At 44.2% G+C, this 22,928-nt stretch overlaps 1 protein-coding gene across 4 annotated transcripts in view; it reads left to right on the top strand.

Moving 5' to 3' along the window:
- Positions 1 to 15,095, top strand: part of ABCC5 (ATP binding cassette subfamily C member 5) — a 78,181-nt gene extending 63,086 nt beyond the window's left edge. For all 4 annotated transcript variants that reach the window (XM_019735793.2, XM_074328740.1, XM_019735795.2 and 1 more), the window contains exons 27-30: positions 3,044 to 3,122; positions 11,726 to 11,839; positions 12,366 to 12,530; positions 13,641 to 15,095. In XM_019735793.2, the coding sequence (XP_019591352.1) occupies positions 3,044 to 3,122; positions 11,726 to 11,839; positions 12,366 to 12,530; positions 13,641 to 13,742 (460 nt within the window). In that variant the 3' untranslated portion in view covers positions 13,743 to 15,095. The remainder of the gene's footprint in view (positions 1 to 3,043; positions 3,123 to 11,725; positions 11,840 to 12,365; positions 12,531 to 13,640) is intronic.
- The last annotated feature ends 7,833 nt before the right edge of the window (positions 15,096 to 22,928 follow it).

Genomic DNA, 22,928 nt, shown 5'->3' with positions numbered 1-22,928 from the left:
AGATTAGCCAGAATATCAGTCCATTCCAATAGCTGTGGCCAGTGCCTTTTCTCTGCCTTTTGCCCTGATAGTTGGCTCCAAGAAGAGAGGTCCCTTTTCATCCAGCCCTAAACAAACGACTTTCCTTCGTTCATGGCCTTGGCAATCCTTTTCTTCCTCCAGAGGGCCCTGTGCTTCCTGGTGTGAGGAAGCCTATCTCTGACTCTGCCCTAACCAGCCCCTGCTGGAGCGCTTTGCATCCTTGTAGATGGTCGCAGCCTAGCTCTGCTGGGGGTTAATCTGTCCCTCAGTGAGACTCACTGACTGCAGCTGTCACTACAGTCTGTCTGAGTCTTCTTCAGTCTCCTTGTGGGGAGACAAGCACCTTCTCAGCCCCTGGAGCACCTCTGCCTGGTGTCCATTTGTTAGCAAGAAGCAGTGTCCTCATTTCTTCCTTTTCAGATGCCCTCACTCCTTTTTGATCTGCCCATTATTATTATTATTTTAAAGGAATATCTCTAGCTCTCAGCTCATGATCACAGCAACAATGCCCACAAGTGACTCTTTCTGTTTTGGTTTATTCTGGGCCCAAACGCCTTCAGACAGAAGCAGCTAACACTCTAGATGGAATGGAAGTTGCTCCAAATTTGAAGCAGGTTCTTAGAGTCCAAAGGTCTTTCAGTTGTCTCTAAATTATTCTATTGCTTTGGGGAGCCTTCCCTTCCTCCCTCCCTCCCTCCCTCCCTCCCTCCCTCCCTCCCTCCCCCCTCCTCCCTCCCTCTCTCTCTCTCTCTCTTTTTCTGTCTTTCTTTCTTTGTCTTAGTGGAACTGGTAAGAACTTCCAAAAGACTCTTGTAAAGAGCTCTAAGGAATTTTTAGGTCATCAACAAATCAGACCACCTTCCTCTTTAAATAAGAGGGCTCTTCCTAAATGTCAGGCCTTTGAAGATCAGTCTTCCCCATTCAGACCTTTCACAGATAGGACTTCACCAGAACAATTTCTGATCCTGGTTATTCAGGATCCTGGGTTATCGTGTCCACTTGGAAAATGCATGAATACATGAGTCAGAAAACCACCAAACATTGGAACCAGACACCTAACATGTCCAGATGTACGTTGTCAGTTTAACAGCTGCCAGTTATCGAGTGTCCACTGTGTTCCAGGCACTGTACATACACTATCTACTGTTTACAATAACCTACCAAGCCATCTCACTGCATCCCCATTTTATAGCTGAGCCGTAATTTGTCTAAAGTCATGTAGGTGGTAAGAGGCAGAGCAGAGATTTGAGCCCAGTCTGCTCAGATCCTGTGTGTGTACACACTTTCTCTCCACTGTACGGCTCTTTGCTCCTGTTATTACCCAAATACTTAAGTTGTGACATATTAATACCTCTTATCAGGAAGTCAAATAAGGATGAGAGAAATAAGTTCTTGTATTCATACAAAAAATACTAGATGGTATACATGGGATACAGCTGTGAATAAAATCCAGACAGTGATCCTGATCCAATGGGGCAGAGAGACGAAGGAACAGAGTGATGAGTGCCATAGTAAGGGTGACAGAGGGACAGCTCATCCAGACTTGAAGGGTCAGGAGACGCTTCCTAAAGAAGCATCTAAGATGAGCCCTGAAGGACGAGGAGGAATCATGGCCAAGGAATAGCGATGATGGTGATGATAACAGCCTTCCAATCGCTCTCACATTCACAGTGCCCACCCAGAAGCAGGGGCTCTTACAGGTGCTTTATACCCGTGACGTGTAGTCCTCACAACAGCCTTTCGATGAGGTCCTCTTTTATCCTGTCTTGCACATGAGGAACAGAAGCATGGTTAGGCCCCCGGGGCAGGCTCACATAGCTGTCATTGATAGAAGCTGTAGAGGAATCAACCAGCCTGGCTCCAGAGCCCTGGCTTTTACCATCGTCTCTCAAGTACAAGGGTGGGGAGAGGTGTGCATGTTCCACGTAGGGGGGAAGCACATGTGCCAAGGGCAAGAGGCACAAGAGAGCAGGGTCAGGTTGAGTCTCCAGAGACAGCCCAGAGGACATGGCGAAGCAGGTTTCAGCCTTCCTCCTGGACTCAGGTGAGCCCCTCTGTGATGGTGACCTGCTTGTCCTTGCATGCCTGTAATTAGTAACCCCAGACATGGGGATAAATGAGGCACAGAGCTAAAAAGATTTTCCCATATGCCAAGCATAATTTATGAGCAAAGCAAATTATACCTAATACCTTTCAGAGTACTAGCGTCGTAAACATCATGTTTAGATTGAGACAAGACCCCCCAAGTTAATGTGACATCCCAATTTCCACCAAATATCTGTTCCACTACTACCTCTCTACCCTCATCCTTCATGACCAAGATCTTTTTCTTCTGTCTGTAACATTTCCAAAAATGTCTAGTCCTATTCTTTTGGTGTCCTTGATTTCTGTGTAGCAGGTACTGTGGGGACAGGAAGCAAGAAGAGTTCCCAAGCTGGTTTTCTGAACCAGTGAAATCCTTCCTCTTCATTTGCCCTTTATTCTAATTTCCCTCTGCCTTTCTCCTGGTTCTGCTCCTTTTCCTGGTCAGCTAGCTGTTATCGGGTCCCTGTTCTCACCCTGGTATATCAGAAAGAAAAAGGGCATTTTCCTAAGTTTGTACGTAGAGATGTATTTTAATATGTATATGCATAGGAAAAAAATCTAGAATATATGCCAAAATGCTAACAGTGTTTGTTTTTAGGGGTGTGATTAGAGGTTAATTAAAGATTAAAACATGTATTGGTTTTTGTTTTGTGTTTTGCATATCTATATTTCTTAACGTTTTCTATGTAACTGTTATAAAAGTTAAAATAAAACAAAGCTTTACAAAAAAAGCAAGGGAGACCCTGTCTGTTCTCAGAGGCAGTGCTGCTGTCTCAGCTTCCACCTCTGGCTATTTGGGGAATGAGCCATCTGTGAACTTAACAGGAGTTACACCCTCCTTTTTCCATGCATGTTTAAACTTTTATCTCAGACAGCCTTTGCAGTATTGTCGCTTACATGTTGGTCACTGAGAAATTCCTGTTATGTTTCTCCCTAGATCAAATTTGGATCCCTTCAACCAGTACACTGAAGACCAGATTTGGGATGCCTTGGAAAGGACACACATGAAAGAATGTGTAAGTAGAGGTTGATGGAGACTCAGATATGGCTATTGCCTGTGTCAACATGTGGGGGAGGGGAGGTGTTGGCAAAGGGGCAATGGCTTCTGCCCTGTCAGGGAGAGGGCTGCCCCTCCAGCCCTCACCCTGAAGCCAGATGGTTCGGTTTCTCTCTGTGTGTCCCTGGCACCTTTCGGGCTGCTGCCCCAGCGCTGGACCTCAGAGCCCGTGAGTCTGTCAGCAAGCTTGCCATTTCACTGCCCAGTGGAGCTAAGTGACACTTGGAATGAGGAGCTTTACTACGTGATCTCGTATACTGTGGGCACGAGTGCTATCTTCCTGATGGCCGTGCTTTTTGGCCCTGCATGTGGGCAAGCAGTGTCTCTTTGTATTCCAACTGAGAATATGTTACATGTCAAAAGGAAAGAATATGCTTATTGCCTAACCATCAACACCAGCATCTGTGCTGGATATTGTATGACACGAGTTATCAATGGCAAGCTGTTTCTTCCCAAATATGCTCTGTCCCAGGATATGTGTACATATCAAGACTTCATGTACAAGACTAGAAATACCAGGATGCCCACGCCATGTTACTCCTTATTTCTCCTAGCCTGTGGCTGTAAGCTGAGAAATCTCTCCTAAGATACTGCCATGACTGTTGAAGAGAAATAAGATGCAAAGGTTCAAGGCTTCTTAGAAAGCAAAAAAGATTATCCTGTGAGAGTTAATCCATATCAGCTTCTGCTTGTATTTAAACCACTCCTCTTAGATGGCATCGTTTTGACAACCTTAAAGCAAAAATGTATGTTGAGGGAAAAAATTCAATCTCCTTTTGGTGGAATTTTCCTATTTAGGCCAGTAGCTACTTCACAGCCCTGAAACCTGGCTGGAGGTAGCTATTCTGGGACCTGAGGCATTTAAAAATCTGGGACCTCTTCTTACTTTAAGCAAATAAAAATAAGTAAAACATCAACAACAACAACAACAAAACACGAAGAAGAATGTGTAAGTAAAGAACTGAGGGCAAGCTTTGCTGGAATTTCAAGGGTGGAAATGCAGCAATGCTGTGGTCATTCGTGAGCCTTCTTGGGCTGCTTCTGTCCAGCCTGGCATGACCCTCTACTTCCAGGATGTCTGTGGAGGAGCACTTTAGAGCAGGGTTTCCCAGGCATTTCAGAAAGGGCATAAAAGTTGATATTTCCTGACCCTCGCCTCTCCCCCCAAGCCCATGATCAAATTGCCCTTTTTACTATCCATTGATTATGAAGATATAAATGACAACCACTCAGCACTCACTAATGCTTGTAAATTAATTTATATTTTATTAATCATAACAGTATAGCAGGCTTTTGAAGTATCTATATATGTGCAAAAGATATATCACTGATTGAGTCTGCGGAAAACATGCGGTATGCATATAGATTCATAGACCTCTTAGGGTAGCTCAGCCGGTGCCCTCCAGGGGCCAGTCTACAGATCAGTACCCCTCCCCTGGAGGACGTGCTCTCACGCCCCTGTGCTAAGTGAAGCTCAGGTTCCCCTGTTTTACCTCTTTCAGGTTGGGCGTCCTCAAACAATTACATTTGGAGAATAGGTTCTATAGCTTACCAAAAGAAGTTTGACAGCCATGGGCCTGTCAAGCTGTACACATCAGAAAGACAGCAGTTTTGTTTACCCCATCTCCCAGTGACCCAAAAATTAGGGCCACTCTCTGCCAGGATTTGGAGACATGAAAATAATTGGAGAGAGGATCCCTCAGGGGAAAATGCCGACTGTCCTCCAGTCTTCCCACTGATGCCACACTCCTCAGTCTGCCCCCTGTGTATCCTCAAGGCCCCCCGAGTCACTGTCCCTCCGCTGGAGCCCAAGTCTTGGGGACGCAGCCCGTATCTGCGGCTTTGGGGACGCAGCCCGCATCTGCGGCTTTGGGGACGCGGTCCGTATTTACAACTGTGGAAATACAGTCCGCACCTGTGGTAGTGGAAACGCATCCGGCATCTGCAGCTGCAGAGACGCAGGGGATCCCAGGACAGAACAGAGAACACAAAAGCCAGGAGGTGGGCTCTTTTCCTGTGTCCCACAGCTGATCTCTCCTGCCGAGGGGGCAGCATATCCAGCATTTGAGGCAATAACCTCAGTGAGACCTCCAGTTGGGCCCTAGGCCGGACAAAGGACACAAACTCCATACCTGGGCCCCTCCCCCTGCTCTTGCAATCCTACCCCCCAGAGACTTAAACTGGCCCCTGAACTGAGGAGTCGTGTCAGATTACAGAGGAGCCTTAGTGCTCAGGCTCTGGGAAGACTGGTGTGCAGCTCTGACCCAGGGAAGAGGCTGGGAAGAGTGTGATTTTTGCTGGGTTGGGAGAGAGAAGACCCCTCCATCCCCAGCCCCAACCCTTTCTGGCCTGCCTAGGGCAGGACAATTACAACTGCAGAGGCACTCCCAGGGGTCAGCAGTAAGCGGCAGATGCAGCTCTGGGCTTTCAGCAGCTCAGAAATCTCCCACCCACCACACACACACACACACACACACACACACACACACACACACGGAAGAGGTGCCCTAAGACTCAGGAGAACTGGACACAGGGCTGGTGGTGCTACTCTCAGTGTGCATATGTGCAGGCAAGAGCAGAAACTGCACTGACTTTGTAGAAACTACCATCCAGACCCCTCAGCCCCACGCATCTAAATCTGCAGTCCCAACGTCACTCTGGGCACCAGCTAACTGGCTCTGCCTGCACAATACGCAGAGGACTCTTTGGTACAGCAGAGGACAACCTGGAGATTACTTGGTGGGCTTAAGCCAAGACTGGCGCTGCTTTTTGTTTTGTTTTGTTTTGTCTTTATATCTTTGATATCTTTGCCTGTGTTGAGTGGGGGTTGTCGGTTGTTTTTACATGTGAAGGTATTTGATTTTTTCTTTGTTGTTGTTGTTGTTGTTGTGCTTGGTGATTTGCTTTGTTCTGAAATTGCCCTACCAGGGCCCAGCTTAACAGGCACAAGATTCAACATATGCAGAGGCCAACTCCAGACCAAACCAGAGTACTACCAGGTTTGACCTACAAGTAAAACACCCAGAGGGAAGCCTTTACAGTCACAAGAGCCCATAGAGGCCAAACCACATTTAAGCGGTCAACCCTCACGCAGCAGAACACCCTGCGGTGGGCAGAGCCAAGTCTCACAACTAGTCAGCCTAGGAGTTAACCCCACCTACTCACAAGTGAAAAGCAATTAAAGATCTTCTTTAACAGGACAGTATACACAACACAGGAGTCAGCTTTGGAGCACACGCAGAGGAGAAGAACGAAGTAGTGCAAGTCAAATATAAAGGACATATACTACATAAGATAACCCAGCAAGAACTAAGAACTCTAAGGGATCTACCTAATACATCGAAGCAAACACAGAGAGTCAGCTAGAATGGGGAAACAAAGAAACATGTCCCAAATAAAAGAACAGAAGAAACCTCCAGAATTGGAACCAAATGAAACAGAGGTAACCAACCTATCAGAGACAGAGTTCAGAACACTGATGATAAGAATGTTTAAGGAACTTAGAGATGACATAAAGAAGGATGTAGAAATCATAATGAACAACCAGTTAGAACTAAAGAACACAATTATTGAAATAAAGAACTCACTTGAAGGAATTAACAGCAGGTTAGATGAGGCAGAGGATCAAATCAGCGACTTAGAAGACAAGTTAGCAGAGATCACCCAAACAGAACAACAGAAAAACAAAAGAATAAAAAACAATGAAGATGGTTTAAGAGACCTCTGGGATAACATCAAGTGCAACAACATGCGCATCATAGGAATACCAGAATGTGAAGAGAGGAAGCAAGGGATTGAGAACATATTTGAATAATGTCCGAAAACTTCCCTAACCTGATGAAGGAAACCAACATACAAGCCCAGGAAGTATAGAGAGTTCCAACCAGGATAAACCCAAACAGGCCCACACCAAGACACATTATAGTTAAAATGGCAAAGGTTAAAGACAAAGAGAAAATACTAAAAGCAGCAAGAGAAAGACAGAGGGTTACATACAAGGGAACTCCCATAAGACTGTCAAATGACTTTTCTACAGAAACATTGAAGGCCAGGAGGGAGTGGCAGGAGATACTCAAAGTGATGGAAAACAAAGGCCTACGACCTAGATTGCTTTATCCAGCAAGGCTATCATTTAAAGTTGATGGAGAGATAAAGAGCTTCCCAGAAAAGAATAAGCTAAAGGAATTTATTACCACCAAGCCAGCATTGCAAGAAATACTAAAAGGACTTCTGTAAATAGAAGAAAGATGAAAACAATCTAACTACAAATTTAAAAATGACAATAACTATGTACCTATCAATAATCACTTTAAACGTAAACGGATTAAATGCTCCAATCAAGAGACATAGGGTGGCTGAGTGGATAAGAAAGCAAGACCCTTGTATATGCTGTATACAAGAGACTCACCTCAGATCAAAAGACACACACAGGGTGAAAGTGAAGGGTTGGAGTAAGATATTTCATGCAAATGGAAATGAGAACAAAGCTGGAGTTGCAATACTTATATCTGACAAAATAGACTTTAAAATGAAGAACATATTAAAAGACAAAGATGGGCACTATATAATAATAAAGGGATCGATCCGACAAGAGGACATAACCCTAGTAAACATCTATGTACCCAACATAGGAGCACCTAAATATATAAAACAGATATTGACTGACATAAAGACAGAGATCAACAGTAACACTATCATAGTAGGGGACTTCAACACACCTCTGACAACAAGGGACAGGTCTTCCAGACAGAAAATCAATATGGAAACAACAGCCTTAAATGACACATTGGACCACTTGGATTTAATCGATATTTTCAGAGCATTTCACCCCAAAGCTGCAGAATACACGTTCTTCTCAAGCGCACATGGAACATTTTCCAAGATAGACCATATGTTAGGCCACAAAACAAGTCTTGATAAATTTAAGAAAATTGAAATCATACCAATTGTCTTCTCTGACCACAGTGCTATGAAATTAGAAATGAACTACAGGAAAAAAACTGGAAGACACACCAATTCATGGAGGCTGAATAACATGTTACTAAATAATGAATGGGTCAACCAGGAGATCAAAGAAGAAATCAAAAGATATCTTGAGACAAACGAAAATGAAAACACGATGACCCAAAATCTATGGGATGTCGCGAAAGCAGTCCTAAGAGGGAAATTCATAGCATTGCAGGCCTACCTAAAGAAACAAGAAGCATCATTAATCAACAGTTTATCTTTACACTTAAGGGGTCTGGAAAAAGAACAGCAAAATAAGCCCAAAGGAAGTACAAGGAAGGAGATAATAAAGATCAGAGCGGAAATAAATGAAATAGAAACCAGAAAAACAATACAAAAGATCAATGAATCCAAGAGTTGGTTCTTAGAGAAGATAAACAAAATTGACAAACCTTTAGCCAGACTCATTAAAAAAAAGAGAGAGAGGACCCAAATTAATAAAATCAGAAATGAAAGAGGAGAAGTGACAACAGACACCGCAGAAATACAAAAAATTTTAAGAAATTACTATGAGCAATTATATGCCAACAAATTTGACAATCTGGAAGAAATGGACAATTTTCTAGAGGCGTACAACCTTCCAAGACTAACTCAAGAAGAAATAGAAAACCTGAATAGACTGATTAACACCAGGGAAATTGAATCCGTAATCAACAATCTCCCAACAAACAAAAGCCCTGGACCAGATGGCTTTACAGGTGAATTTTACAAAACGTTCAAAAAAGAATTATCACCTAGTCTCCTCAAGCTCTTCCAAAAAATCCAGAAGGAGGGAAAACTCCCAAACACTTTTTACGAAACCACTATTACCCTGATCCCAAAATCAGACAAAGACACCACAAAAAAAGAAAACTACAGGCCGATATCTCTAATGAATATAGATGCAAAAATCCTCAACAAAATATTAGCGAACAGAATTCAGCAATATATTAAAAAGATCATACACCATGATCAAGTGAGATTCATCCCTGGTATGCAAGGGTGGTTCAACATCCGCAAATCAATTAATGTGATACACCACATTAACAAAATGAAAAATAAAAATCACATGATCATATCAATAGATGCAGAAAAAGCATTTGACAAAGTCCAGCAGCAATTTATGATAAAAAACCCTTAAGAAAGTGGGAATAGAGGGATCATATCTCAACATAATAAAGGCCATATATGATAAACCCACAGCTAACATCATACTCAATGGGGAAAAGCTAAAACCATTCCCCTTAAGATCAGGAACAAGGCAAGGTTGCCCACTTTCTCCACTTCTATTCAACATAGTGCTGGAAGTTCTAGCCACAGCAATCAGACAAGAAAAAGAAATAAAAGGCATCCAAATCGGTAAGGAGGAAGTAAAATTGTCATTATATGCAGATGATATGATACTATATATAGAGAACCCTAAAGACTCCACCAAGAAACTATTAGAGCTGATAGATGAATTTAGTAAAGTAGCAGGATACAAAATTAATATTCAGAAATCAGTTGTATTTGTATATACCAGTAATAAAACATCAGGAGAAATTAAAAAAAACAGTCCCATTTACAATTGCTCCAAAGACTATAAAATACCTGGGAATAAATTTAACCAAAGAAGTGAAAGATCTGTAAAACAGACACATAGATCAATGGACTAGAATAGAGAGTCCAGAAATAAATCCATGCCTATATGGCCGTTTAATCTACGACAATGGAAGCAAGAATGTACGGTGGGGTAAAGACAGTCTATTCAATAAATGGTGCTGGGAAACCTGGACAGACAGATGCAAAAAAATGAAGCTGGACCACCTCCTTACACCATATACAAAAATAAGTTCAAAATGGCTTAAAGACTTAAATGTAAGATCTGAAACCATAAAATTCCTGGAAGAAACTTCACAGACATTACCCAGAGTAACATTTTTACTGATATATCCCCTCGCGCGAAGGAAGTAAGAGAAAAAATAAACATGTGGGATTACATCAAACTAAAAAGTTTTTTTCACAGCAAAGAAAACCATCATTAAAACAAAATGGGAGCCTACTGAATGGAAAAAGATATTTGCCAATGATATATCTGATAAGGGGTTAATATCACAAATTTATTAAAAACTCACTCAACTCAACTCCGAAAAAATAACCCAATTAAAAAATGGGCAGAGGACATGAAGAGACATTTTTCTAAAAAGGACATACAGATGGCAAACAGACATATGAAGAAATGCTCAACCTCACTAACCATCAGAGAAATGCAAATAAAAACCACAATGAGATACCACCTCACCCCTGTCAGAATGTCTATCATAATAAATCAACAAACAACAAGTGCTGGCGCAGATGTGGAGAAAAAGGAACGCTTGTGCACTGTTCGTGGGATTGCAGATTGGTGCAGCCACTGTGGAAAACAGTATGGAGGTATCTCAAAAATCTGAAGTTGGAACTACATTATGATCCAGCAATTCCACTCCTAGGTATCTATCTGGAGAAATACAAAACTCTAATTCAAAAATCTTTACGCACTCCTATATTTATTGCAGCACTATACACAATAGCCAAGACATGGAAACAACCGAAATGCCCATCGGTAGACAACTGAATTAAGAAACTGTGGTACATTTATGCAATGGAGTATTATGCAGCCATAAAGAAGACAGAAATCTTACCATTTGCAGCAACATGTATGGACCTAGAGAACATTATGTTAAGTGACATAAGTCAGACAGAGAAAGACAAATACCATATGATCTCCCTTATATGTGGAATCTAAAGAAAATAATAAGTGAATGAACTAATCAGAAACAGTTTTGGAGACATAGAGGAAAAACTGAGGGTTGCTAGATGGGCGGGGCAGTGGGGATAAAGGGGAAGGTGAGGAGATTAGAAACAGTCAGTAACCACGAGATTGCCACGGGGTTTTGAAAATTAATTTGGGGAACGTAATCAATAATGTTGTAAAGATTTTGTAGGGTATCCGATGGACACTTGTCCCATTTGGGAGACCACCTCAGGGATGATGTAGATGCCTGATCACTGCACTGTACACCTGAAGCTGAACAATAATGAATGCCAACTATAATTTTATATGTGTGTGTGTGTTTGTGTGTGTGTATGTGTATATGTATGTACTTACAAGAAGTGGAGTACAGCATTAGGAATAGAGACAGTGGAAATGTAATGGCTGTGTGTGATGTCAGAGGGATAATGGATGGGGGGGGGGGTTCACACAGTGTGAGGGATATAAATGATAAACATCTAAGTATTACTTTGTCTTGTGTACCTGAAACTAATTTTTAAAAAAACCAAACAAACGGAAAAGAATTGGAATGTTCAGGACATTTTGACGGTATGAGCTAACAGAATAGTACATTTGAAGTAGGGACTGTCCTGGGAAGTGTGGTCCTGGTGCACATGCTAGTCCCACCTGTGCCTTCTTTCCAGATGAGCCAGGTTCTTGGCTAGTACTTCCTTCATCTGTTTCAGAATAATTTACCTTAACTATTGGATTTTTGGAAAATGTAATGGATCTTTTTTCAAAATTTACTTTTTTACCCTTCTAATTTCTGCTTTCTTTCTCCCCAGATTGCTCAGCTACCTCTGAAACTTGAATCTGAAGTGCTGGAGAATGGGGAAAACTTCTCGGTGGGGGAACGGCAGCTCTTGTGCATAGCCAGAGCGTTGCTCCGTCACTGTAAGGTAAGGTAGTCGGGTGGGTGCTGGGGAAGGGGAGCAGCAGAAAAGAACGGGAAGGTAGAAGAACAGCCCCTCCTTGTGGCATGAGGTCCAAAGGCATTCCTGGCTCTGAGCCCAGTGGCACTTTTTTAAGAGAATGCCCGGAGATGTTTCTGGATTAACCCTGACACAATTTGGGTATATGGGTGTTTTTTGTTTTTAACTTCCCTGGGCCTTCAGTGTCCAAGGGCGACTTTTGTTTCTGGCCAATGAGATTATCATACTGCTCAGAGTTAGAGCACATAGGGTGAGCATTTTGTTAGATGAGTATTACATGCATATCCTTTTATTTATAGGCATCAAGGCAAACATGGGTTTGAAGTTATATCAATTCTAAGCAAAACAGTAGTTTTACATATGTGTGTAACCTACTTAGAAAAAACAATATATGGTGTTAAATTCAAATACTAAAATACATTTTAGTAAAGCCTAAATTAACCAGAATGCTTAAGAGGTTCGTTAGATACTTTTTTCCTCTCTTCCCTGGCAGATTCTGATTCTAGATGAAGCCACCGCTGCCATGGACACGGAGACAGACTTATTGATTCAAGAGACCGTCAGAGAAGCGTTTGCTGACTGCACTATGCTGACGATTGCCCATCGCCTGCATACAGTCCTGGGCTCTGATAGGATTATGGTGCTGGCCCAGGGACAGGTACTGAGCCCCAAGGGACCTGGGCTCTATGTGACCTTGTCTGGGAGGAAGAGTGGCCCCTGGCAGGACTCGGCTGATTGGCATCTCAGCGTGTTCTAAGCATCCATAGCGACTCTGGTCTGGTTGCTATTGGCAGGGATGCAGCCCTCCCAATCGAGACAGAGTCAGGATCACTCTTGGGTTCTCATGTTGCTTGTGAACAGTGACACTTTGACTTAGGTCAGAGAGCATGTGTATGTAGTAATTCGTTCACATACACAAGAATTACCCAAGGAGTATTGAGACTAGAATTACCCAAGGTGTATTGAGGCTAGCCACCATGTGTTGCTTGCTTTTTACAACCATGTGGTAACAAACTTCATATCCTGCTGTTCCAAGCTTTCCTACAATCTGGCCCAGGCTAGCCTTCTTCATTTCCCTCTTTCCTTGCAGGTGCTGTTAGCTATAGACAATCTTGCAATGATCACATTTTGATTATTGTATTTATTCCATCCCCTTGCAGGGCAAAGGCATGGGACACAACCTTGGCAGCAAGGGAGGCTGGGAAAGTATGTGGCGTTGTCAGCCACCATCATGGGAGGCAGGTTCTGCCAGCATATCGTTCACTTTTCTACTGCAATATGATTTTCAGTGACTGCATAGAAGTCCATCCTAGGCATGGAAAATTGATTGAGTCCATCCCTTAGTCCCTTTTTTTCCCTGCCAACTGGTATCCTGAGCTGTTCCTTTTCCATCTATAGGTTTAGATCAGCTTGCACAACAAGATGACGTTTGCCTGCTATGCTTTTGACTTGAGCTGCAATTTTTCCCCCTGCAGCTTATAGTGTCTTGTTGATTGGTTCCTTTATACCCAAGGCTGAAAGAATTATGTGGAGGAGATCTGGAGGTCTTTCTGTAGAACCTTTCCCTTTTACCCTGGTTAGTTAAAACAAAACAAAACAGAAAAACGAAAAAAGAACCCATTTGGGTATGGCAGGGCTAGTTGAATTGTCACCCTGATTCCGTCCTCAGGGGCCTTTTGGGCTTGCCCCCCTTCCTGAGCAGTGGATTCCTCTGAATCACCCTGAGTGCCCCTGAGTCACATGCTGATGGCGTCTCCTTCCTTTGCAGGTGGTGGAGTTTGACACCCCATCGGTCCTTCTGTCCAACGACAGCTCCCGGTTCTATGCCATGTTTGCTGCTACAGAGAACAAAATAGCTGTCAAGGGCTAACTCCTCTTGCCGCCGGCGTCTTTCCTTGGGAGCATTGCCATTCCCTGCCCAGGGCGGGCTGCTCTTCCTGTCCTGCCGAAACCTTGCCTTTCCCGATTTTATCTTTCGCACAGCAGTTCAGGATTGGCTTGTGTGTTTCACTTTTAGGGAGAGTCATATTTTGATTATTGTATTTATTCCACATTCATGTAAACAGAATTTAGTTTTTGTTCTTAATTGCACTCTAAAAGGTTCAGGGAACCGTTATTATAAATGTATCAGAGGCCTATAATGAAGCTTTATACGTGTAGCTATATCTATATATAATTCTGTACATAGCCTATATTTACAGTGAAAATGTAAGCTGTTTATTTTATATTAAAATAAGCACTGTGCTAATAACAGTGCAATTCCTTTCTATCATTTTTGTACAGTTTGCTGTACTAGAGGTCTGGTTTTGCTATTAGACTATAGGAAAGGGTAGCATATTGTTCCTTACTAGCTGGTTGTTTCACGGTGCCAGGTTTTCTGGGTGTCCAAAAGGAAGATGTGTGGCAATAGGGGGCCCTCTGTCGGCCCCCTCTGTCACCTCCCCACAACCACTCCAGGGCAGGGTGGAGTAGAAGAGGGGCCGTTAGAGGCCACGCAGAGTGCCGTGAATTCTCAGGGCTCCTGCTTTCTGTCCTGGTGTCACTTCCCTGTTTCTGTCAGGAGAGCAGTGGGGCAATGCCCCAGACCATTTTTCATTCCCTCTGTCAGGAGTGAGAATCAGAAACATTCCTCGGCGAGGGGGAGTTTCTTTCCTGCCTTCCTCTTTTTGCTGTTGTTTCTAAACGAGAATCCAGTCCGAGTATCCCACTGCCTCAGGTTCCTGACGCCGGCCACTGCACAGAGCGCTCCGGCTCCTAGATCTGTTGGTTCCAAACCCGGGAGCCAACTGCTGCTTTTTTCGGTGGTACTTTTTCATTTGCCTGGTCCCACACCTCCACAGTTCAGTGACAGGGTTCAGGATTTTGTGGGTCTGTTTTCCTTTCTCACTGCAGTTGTCGCACAGTCTCTTTCTCTCTCCAAAGTCTGCGACTGTACGCAGCTCTTGCTAATCAGTGTCTGACACTGGTGTAGAAGTCTTTTGTACTGTAAAGAGACCTACCTCAGGTTGCTGATTGCTGTGGGGTTCGGTGTGTTCCCGCAAACCCCCTTTGTGCTGTGGGGCCAGTAGCTCAGGTGGGTGTGGTCGCTGCTGTCATCAGTTGAATGGTCAGCGTTGCATGTCGTGACCAACTAGACATTCTGTCGCCTTAGCATGTTTGCTGAACACCTTGTGGAAGCAAAAATCTGAAAAAGTGAATAAAATTATTTTGGATTTTGTAAAAACTCTTGGTGTATAAAATAGTTCTCTGGGAAGGGAGCAAGGTGTCTTTGAATGACTTTGAAACACCGGAGCCTGGATCTGAATATACAGCGATGGAGTTACATCTCAGAACGGCCAATAGCAGAGCTGGTTGGTTGCGAGGGGCAGGGAGCCCAATATGCCTAGATTATCTGTGGTGGGTCCTAGTCCTTAAAGCCTGTGTTCTCGGGCATGGTCACCGAATAAAGCTCCTGTGCTGCCAATAAGAGGGTCGGGTATGGGAAGGGTGAATAGTTGTGATGAGATGGGCAGTTGCGGTAAATATATTTCAATTGAACAATTTGTTGAAGGTTTGCCACAGTTCAAACAATATAATTGCCCTTTCAGCCAATTCATTCAGATTAACGCATTGAGAATTAAGTACCCATTCAAAAGGGTACTCAATGTAGAGTTTCTCGATATATTGTGTTGAATGTAGCCGAAAAAAACTTTTAAACTCTTTGGTACTAATTCTGCTGACCATTTCTGCCTATGAATTCCTATCTTAAATCCAGCCTTTTATGTAAATTACTGTCTTGAAAACACAGGGGTTTGGCTTTAAGGTTAAAAATTTAGTTCCTCCGTTGTCACATTTCAGGTGCTCGGTAGCCACATGTGGCCTGTAGCTACCGTATTGAACAGCATAGATATAGGACATTCCCATCATTTCAGGAAGTTCCGTTGGACAAAACTGATGTAAACAACCACTTTTATTGATGCCCTGGATTGACAGTCCAAGCGATACTTCACTTCCTCTCCTTCCAGCTCTGTTTTCGTATCTCTTGGGTCCCCTTCCACCTCTCTCAACCTGCTTGCCCCCTTGTAAGGAGGCATTTTCCTGCCTTCTGCTCACTCGCTTTTCTCTCCCACTCCCCCAGGTATAGTGACAAACCTACTGTGAGCTGGGCCTCTCCTTAGTTCCAGTCTCCAGCTGCCTGCTGAATGCCTCCACTGGGCATCTACCAGGCGCCTCCAACAGCTTCGCAACAATCAAACAGCGCTCCTTGTCTTAATTAGTGGTACCACTGTACTCCTTAGTCTTTCCGGCTAGAAACTTGGTAACTCTCCTCCACTTCCCAATAAACACAGTCACTTCCAGGTCCCATGTATCACACCATCACCGCCTCTCCCTCCCTCTGCCCTCATTAAGGGCCACCTCCCTTTGTCATTCATATTGTAGTTCACAGCCTCATAACTGGTCTCCCTGCCTTGGTGTCCCTCTCTGAACCACGCTATATACTACTGCCAATACGCAGACCAAAAATGCAAGCTGGTCAAGTACTTTACCCTCTCAAAATCTTCAGGGGACAGGTGCCTATAGAGGGACCCGTATTCCTTCACTTGGCCATCAGGGTGGCCATTATCTGGCTCCAGCCCTCTTCTTTTTCTTTTCTTTCTTTTTTTATATTCAATACATTTTATTTCACCCAGAAAAAATTAGAGAACTCACTTTTACCTTATAAGGTCTAGGTAGGTTGGACTCCTGGTATCTCAGTTTTAGTACTATCATTGATAACACAGAACAAATAGAAACTACAAAATAAAGATAGTTTATCACATCCGTTAGGTTTGCTGAGAAAACCACAATAGATGCCATTGTGACCAGCAGTAGTAGCACAGATATAAATGAAAAGGAGTGAGTGTGAAGCTTATTAAATAACACAGGCAGCTGGCCCTCTCAGCCCGCAATATATGTTACTCGTGACTGAAATACATGAATTAGAAGGTTGCTAAATAACGAGGCAGAAATACCAAAGGAATAACCCATGTTCATGAGGGGAGAACTCTGTCAGTCCATGTGATAGCCACAGTGTGTATCCTAAAAGGCCCAGAACTGTCCTTATTAGTCATCGGCATACATACCTCATTGTCGTGAGGCGGCGATGGAGACTGCACCTGCTCCACCTTCAGCAAGCTCCTCCAGCTCCTGCAACTTCCAGGCCAGGTGTGTGTTCAGGTCCGGTCCATGATGAGGGGCTCCCACTTCTGTGCGAATTGGGGTGGAGCGGGGAGCAGACACTGGATGGTCATCGCAGAAGCAGGCTTTGCTATAAAGCATTCCAGGCAAGAACAACGGTGCCCCGAGGTCCTCACTTGGGGTGACGCAGCGTCCCACCCCAGCCCTCTTTTTCTACTCAGTCTTCCTAAAAACAGGTCAATATTTTCACACCTTTAAATGTTTGCTTTTTTCTCAGCCTGGAATCCCTTGGTCCTCTCTTGTCAAACAAAGCCATGTTTTTCCTTTTAAACTCAGTTCAGATGCTGTCCTTTCTACAAAGCCTTTCTCTGCATTCCTACAACCCTTTGCTTATACATCTATTTTAGGGTTTATTTCCTTTTGCTTTGCATATTATATTTGATTATTTCCTTCTATTTCTGCCTATGAATATAAATGTCTTGAAGGAAGTAAATCGTCTAATTTTTGTATACTTGATCATTCCTGGCTTAAGTATTATGTTTTACGTAGAGTAGGTGCTTAACAAGTATCACACTACTCAGTCGACTCTTGGATAGTGTCTTATACATGATGCTCAATGAATATTTGTAGAAATCAGTGTTGTAGACTTACTTCATTGTGGTCATGGCAAAAAGGAATTTGATCGCTTCAAAAAGACAAAAAAGTGGCATTGAGAAGAAACCTTTATGTGAAATGACTTTAGGAAAGCTAGAAAATAAGAATGCCCAGGATTTGGGGAATGGCTTAGTGATGTGACAGCTCCTTTCCTATCCACTTCCTGACTGATCACCTAGAAATAGGAGCTAGCATTGAAAATAAATGAGTCCAGGGGCACAGAAAGGCTCAGCTGACTGAAACCTTACCTTGCACTAATGGTTGCCTGCACTGTTGTGCGTCATATTTCTTTCAATAACTTTTTTTTCTAATTATAAAAATAATGCATGCAGAAAGGTACAATAAAGAAACCAAAAGCTGCCTGCACTGTATTGTGGTGGTGTATTTTCCAAACATGGCTACAGCAGCATCTCCCATCCTCCCTGCTTTCCTACAGTGTGACCTGGACACTCCCATCTCAAGGTGGAGTCTGTTTCTCTACCCCCTCGAATTTGAGTGGACTCTGTGACTACTTTGACCAGTAAAATATGGTGATTCTGTGCCACTTCTGCCGAAAGCCCTTTTGTGGAGCAGTTCACACTTCCTGCCTCTCAGAAGCCAGCCACTATGTGAGCAGTGCAATTATCCTGAGACCACCATACTGAAATTTACCAGCCACATTGAGAGTTCCTGGAGGATGAGATACAATATGGAGAGAGAGGGAGGCCACGGAGTACCAAGGCATCAGATGTGTGAGTGGAGAAGCTGTTTTAGAACCTCCAGCCTCAGCCATCCCAGCTGATGTCACATAAATCAGAGATGAACCACCAGCTGAGCCCTTTCCAAATCCCTGAGCAAAATAAAATGGTGGGTTTTTTTTTCTTTTTTTTCTCCAAGACAAGTTGTTGTCCTTTCAATCTTAGTTGTGGAGGGTGCCGTTCAGCTTCAAGTTGTTGTCCCCTCAGTCCTAGTTGTGGAGGGTGCAGCTCAGCTCCAGGTCTAGTTGCCGTTTTTCTAGTTGCAGGGGGCACAGCCCACCATCCCCTGCGGGAGTCAAACCAGCAACCTTGTGGTTGAGAGGATGCACTCCAACCAACTGAGCCATCCGGGAGCTCAGCGGCAGCTCAGCGGCAGCTCAGCGGCAGCTCAGCGGCAGCTCAGCGGCAGCTCAGCGGCAGCTCAGCTCAAGGTGCCGTGTTCAATCTTAGTTGCAGAGGGTGCTGCCCACCATCCCTTGTGGGAGTTGAGGAATTGAATTGGCAACCTTGTGGTTGAGAGCCCACTGGCCCATGTGGAAATTGAACCGGCAGCCTTCCGAGTTAGGAGCATGGAGCTCTAACTGCCTGAGCCACCAGGCCGGCCCCTAAAATGGTGTTTTTTGAAGCCACTACATTTTAGGGTAGTTACACAACATTACCAAAGCACCTATCACCCTCAAGTGGCCGAAGTTATATTGCTATATTCTTTCTAGCTTTTTCTAAGCATATATTTTTTTAGTTATCAAAAACATTATTCATGCTTTTTTTGTTAGAAACCCAAATAGCACTTAAATGTAGAAAATGTGGAGAGTGGAAATGAATGCATCTTAATCACACCCTACAAAGGAGGCAACTGCTGTTAACAATTTGATCTATATTTCTCCAGGCTTTTCTTCTAAACACATAACAGCATTTAAAATATTCATTAAAAACAACATTGGGATAACATATATACAATTTGTATGATCTCAACATATGAATATTTTCTCATGTCAAATATTCTTCAAAAACATGATTTTAATAGTTTTATAATATTCTCTTGTAGAGATTCACTTATTTGTTTCATTCAACAAATATTTACGGAGCATCTAGAAAATGACATGCACTGTTCTAGGAACTGACAGTACCATAGTGACAGTAAAACAGAAAACATCCCTGTCCTCATGGAGTTTACATTCTATTGGGGTAACAGGCATGTATGAAGTATGTAGTAAAGCACGTAGAATCCAGACCTAGACAGCCTGATTCCAGACTTCAGGTCTTATTGATCCAAGCCATCTCCTGTCTCCCAGCTTCCCGATACCTGGACTCCAGTCCCCTCAGGTTTTTATCTTATCCCCCCCAAGACAATATTTATGGAGCATCTGTTAAGTGTCAGGCACTATGCTGGGCACTGGAGACCAAAAACAGTCACGGAGCTTATGGCTGAAGAAGAGACTTTAAACATTTGCTCTCTGCATATGTCTCTTTCTCTCCCTCCCTCCTCCTCCATGACTGTCTATCTCTCATTCCATGCAACCAGCATGCTGAGAGCAGCCAGGACCTCTCATCACCGGGGAGGTGACTGGACCAGCTCTGCCCTAGGTCATAGAGACACCCTTTCCTCCTGTCTGTGGTGTTCTCTACCTGGGGGGGAAGGGGGTGTCACTCATTCTCATCTTGATTGTGGTAAGTTCTAAAGGTGTAATATAAAGATGTGGGCCCAGAGGCTGCTGCCAAAAAGGTCTTGGGGCCTTGGGCCTCCCCCAGACCGACTGTAGGAGTCCGCAGGCATCAGACTGTCCTCAGGGAGGAATGGCCACAGCCTTGAAGAAATCAATGAAAGTGTTTTGCCCAGAGCAGCCTCGGTGTTCATTTCCCTTGGGAGCCCAGTAGCTGGTCAAGATTGTGAGGGCTGTGTCCTGGCCACATGCCATGTGATACAGCCCCTGGCATTCATACTTAGGTAAGCAAAGCAGTGTTTGGCTGAGAAGTGATACCTTGGGAGGTACATACCATCTGCCCATTCCTAAGTATGATAGTGTTCTGCCCATAATCACCCCACCCCAGTAGAGCCATGTTACGCTCACAGAAAGACCCCCGCCCCTTTGGTTTCAATGCTTTGTCCTTGGCCAGTACTGGAGTCACTCAGAAAAGGATGCCTGAAGAAAGCTGCTGCTCCATCTCCCAGAAAATCTGTTGACAACAATGTCTACTAGATAACAGTCCACACAACAAATCCCTTTCAGAATGTGTTATTGGGAAAATTCTCTGCTTCGCAGCGAGCGTTCTGGAACATGTCGTTTCTCCCTTCTTATTTTAGCTGACAGGAAGCTTGGGCACTTGTACTAGATAAGTACATTTATCTGTTTATTTTCCTTATCCTTCATAAGATTTTGGGCCTTTTGACTGTCTTCAATATAGTTAATATTTTTAAATAAAAGCTGCATAAATCTTGTTTAGATAAGAGGAGTCGGCTGAGCAGAATAAAGAGGTCGTTCTGGTTTGATGAATAAGTCTACTGCCCGGAGCTCTTTGAAGGTTGATGTGTTGGCGTGTGGGTGTGCCTGCGTGTGTGTGTGTGTGTGTGTGTGTGTGTGTGGAGAGGGTGTTGGATGCCCTTTTCCACACTCTTCAGACACCAAGCCTCCTACTGAGCCCCGGGTTAATACTCCTTGGGGCCCAGCAATGGCATGGAGTGCCTTCTGCTGCCCCACTCCCCTTCTTCAAAGCAGAGGTTGAAAGAAAGCAGGTATCTGTGGGAACCTCACTGGAACACTCAGCAGAATTCTAGATGCCGAGTTCATTGCAAACTGTCAGACATAACATCATCATTTCCCCTCCTACAAAGCCTGGAGACTTACAGAGTCAGTGGTTATAGAGTGTTGATGGGGAACAATCAAAATGGGGTGCTCTGGAGAGTGAAAGAAGGCGTGATTAGTACTAAAATGTGCAAAGCAGGGCCATGTCCTCTCACCCCGGCTCCTGCCCTTGCTGCCTGGATGTGGTCTCTAAGACTGACTCTCCCTGGGCTCGAACCCTCCCCCAGAAATAGCTACAGTCCTTTAGGGACTTCACCTAACTGTCTAGGGGCAGTCAGGCCTCCTGTGTTTGTTCGATTCACTCCTATGAGGCACTGGAGCACATTGTGCAAATTAAACACAAACATAAGAAATAAAAATCTCTCTCTTTGTTCAGGTGTATGCCTCACATCTCCTCATTTCTTCCATCTCTGGTGGTCTTTGTATCTCCTTATTTTTATCTCCTCTCCCCTTCATCCTGGAGGGAGATGTGGAGGGGCTGAGTGCTACAGGTAGCCCCAAACCATGCAGGCACTGAGCATGGATTAGGCACTGGATTTGGGTAGGTCTGGAGGTGGGAGAAGGCAGTCTTTTGATCTGATATCCATCCATTGCCCGGGCTGGGGGCAGGGCTGAGGGATCTACAATGAGGGGCAATCTGTTACGAGGAAATGGCTCCTGCCTGGGGCACAGCTCCCTTGGCTGAAGCTGTGATAGGCACTCCTTATCTACTGTTCCTCTCAGAGCCACAGAAGGCTCCCTTCCTCTGGATGGGGGTCTACAGGCAGAGAAGGAAGAGTAAAGGGCATCTCAGAGCTGAAGATGAGGTTTCTGGGTGCGGCATCAGACTGGATGCAATGGGCAGACCTGGGGCCAGCCTGGGCCTTTCGAAGGAGACCTCTACAGCTGCACGAGAACCTCTGGAAGCATGGCTAGCTCTGGGTTTCTCACATCTGTTTTCTATTAGCCTTTAGTAAACTTCCTTTTGAGTATATTGGCTTGTCTCAGCTGGAGGCAGCTGTTGAAAGAGAAAAGAGAAAACGGAGCTTGGAGACAGAAGACTTAGAACTGTATCCCTACTACTTTCTTGAGAAAATCAGTTTAGGCTTCTGAGACTTGCTTTCTTCGTTTGTAAAGTGGGAGCAGTAACATCCTTCACAGTATTGTAGAGAGCGTTGGACGAGAAGTTTGATGTAAAAATACCTCAGAAAGGGTATCGTAGTTGATTTGAGTGGTTCCTAGAGGAGCAAGAAAGACAGGTCAGAGTTTTGTCCATCCTTGGCCTAGAATTCTAAAGAGGGAGCCCCATGGCCTGGGTGGCACTGATGGCTGGAATCAGGAAGGCCACCTATGAAGGTGCAGCTTGAGAGTGGGCTCCCACAGGTACTCGTAGACATACTCTGCCTGGGGACTTCGCTTTAAGTTGAACCCTTGTGGCCTGCCTCCACCATCTCCCTCATCGCCTGCATCTCACCATCGGACACTGAGGACCTTGGTCAAGCAATGAAGATGGCCCTGGGGCCTCCATTCCAGGTCTGTGTCCTGGACCTGCCATTCCTGGACTCCAACTACAGCCTGACCCTGTGTGCTGAGTGTGTCTCTGTTCCAGGAGCCATATCCCACCCTCAGCTGCCAGAACACTGTGACTCTTGGGCGAGGGAGAGAGGAGAGGAAGTTTGTCAAAATTCAACACACTTAGGAATGTTGAGCGGGAAGTCTCTCACTAGG

The sequence above is a fragment of the Rhinolophus sinicus genome, linkage group LG01 (assembly GCF_036562045.2).
Source record: "Rhinolophus sinicus isolate RSC01 linkage group LG01, ASM3656204v1, whole genome shotgun sequence".
Taxonomy (NCBI): Eukaryota; Metazoa; Chordata; class Mammalia; order Chiroptera; family Rhinolophidae; genus Rhinolophus; species Rhinolophus sinicus.
The sequence above is the reverse complement of the archived record's forward strand: the minus strand, read 5'-3'. Positions and strand labels throughout refer to the sequence as shown.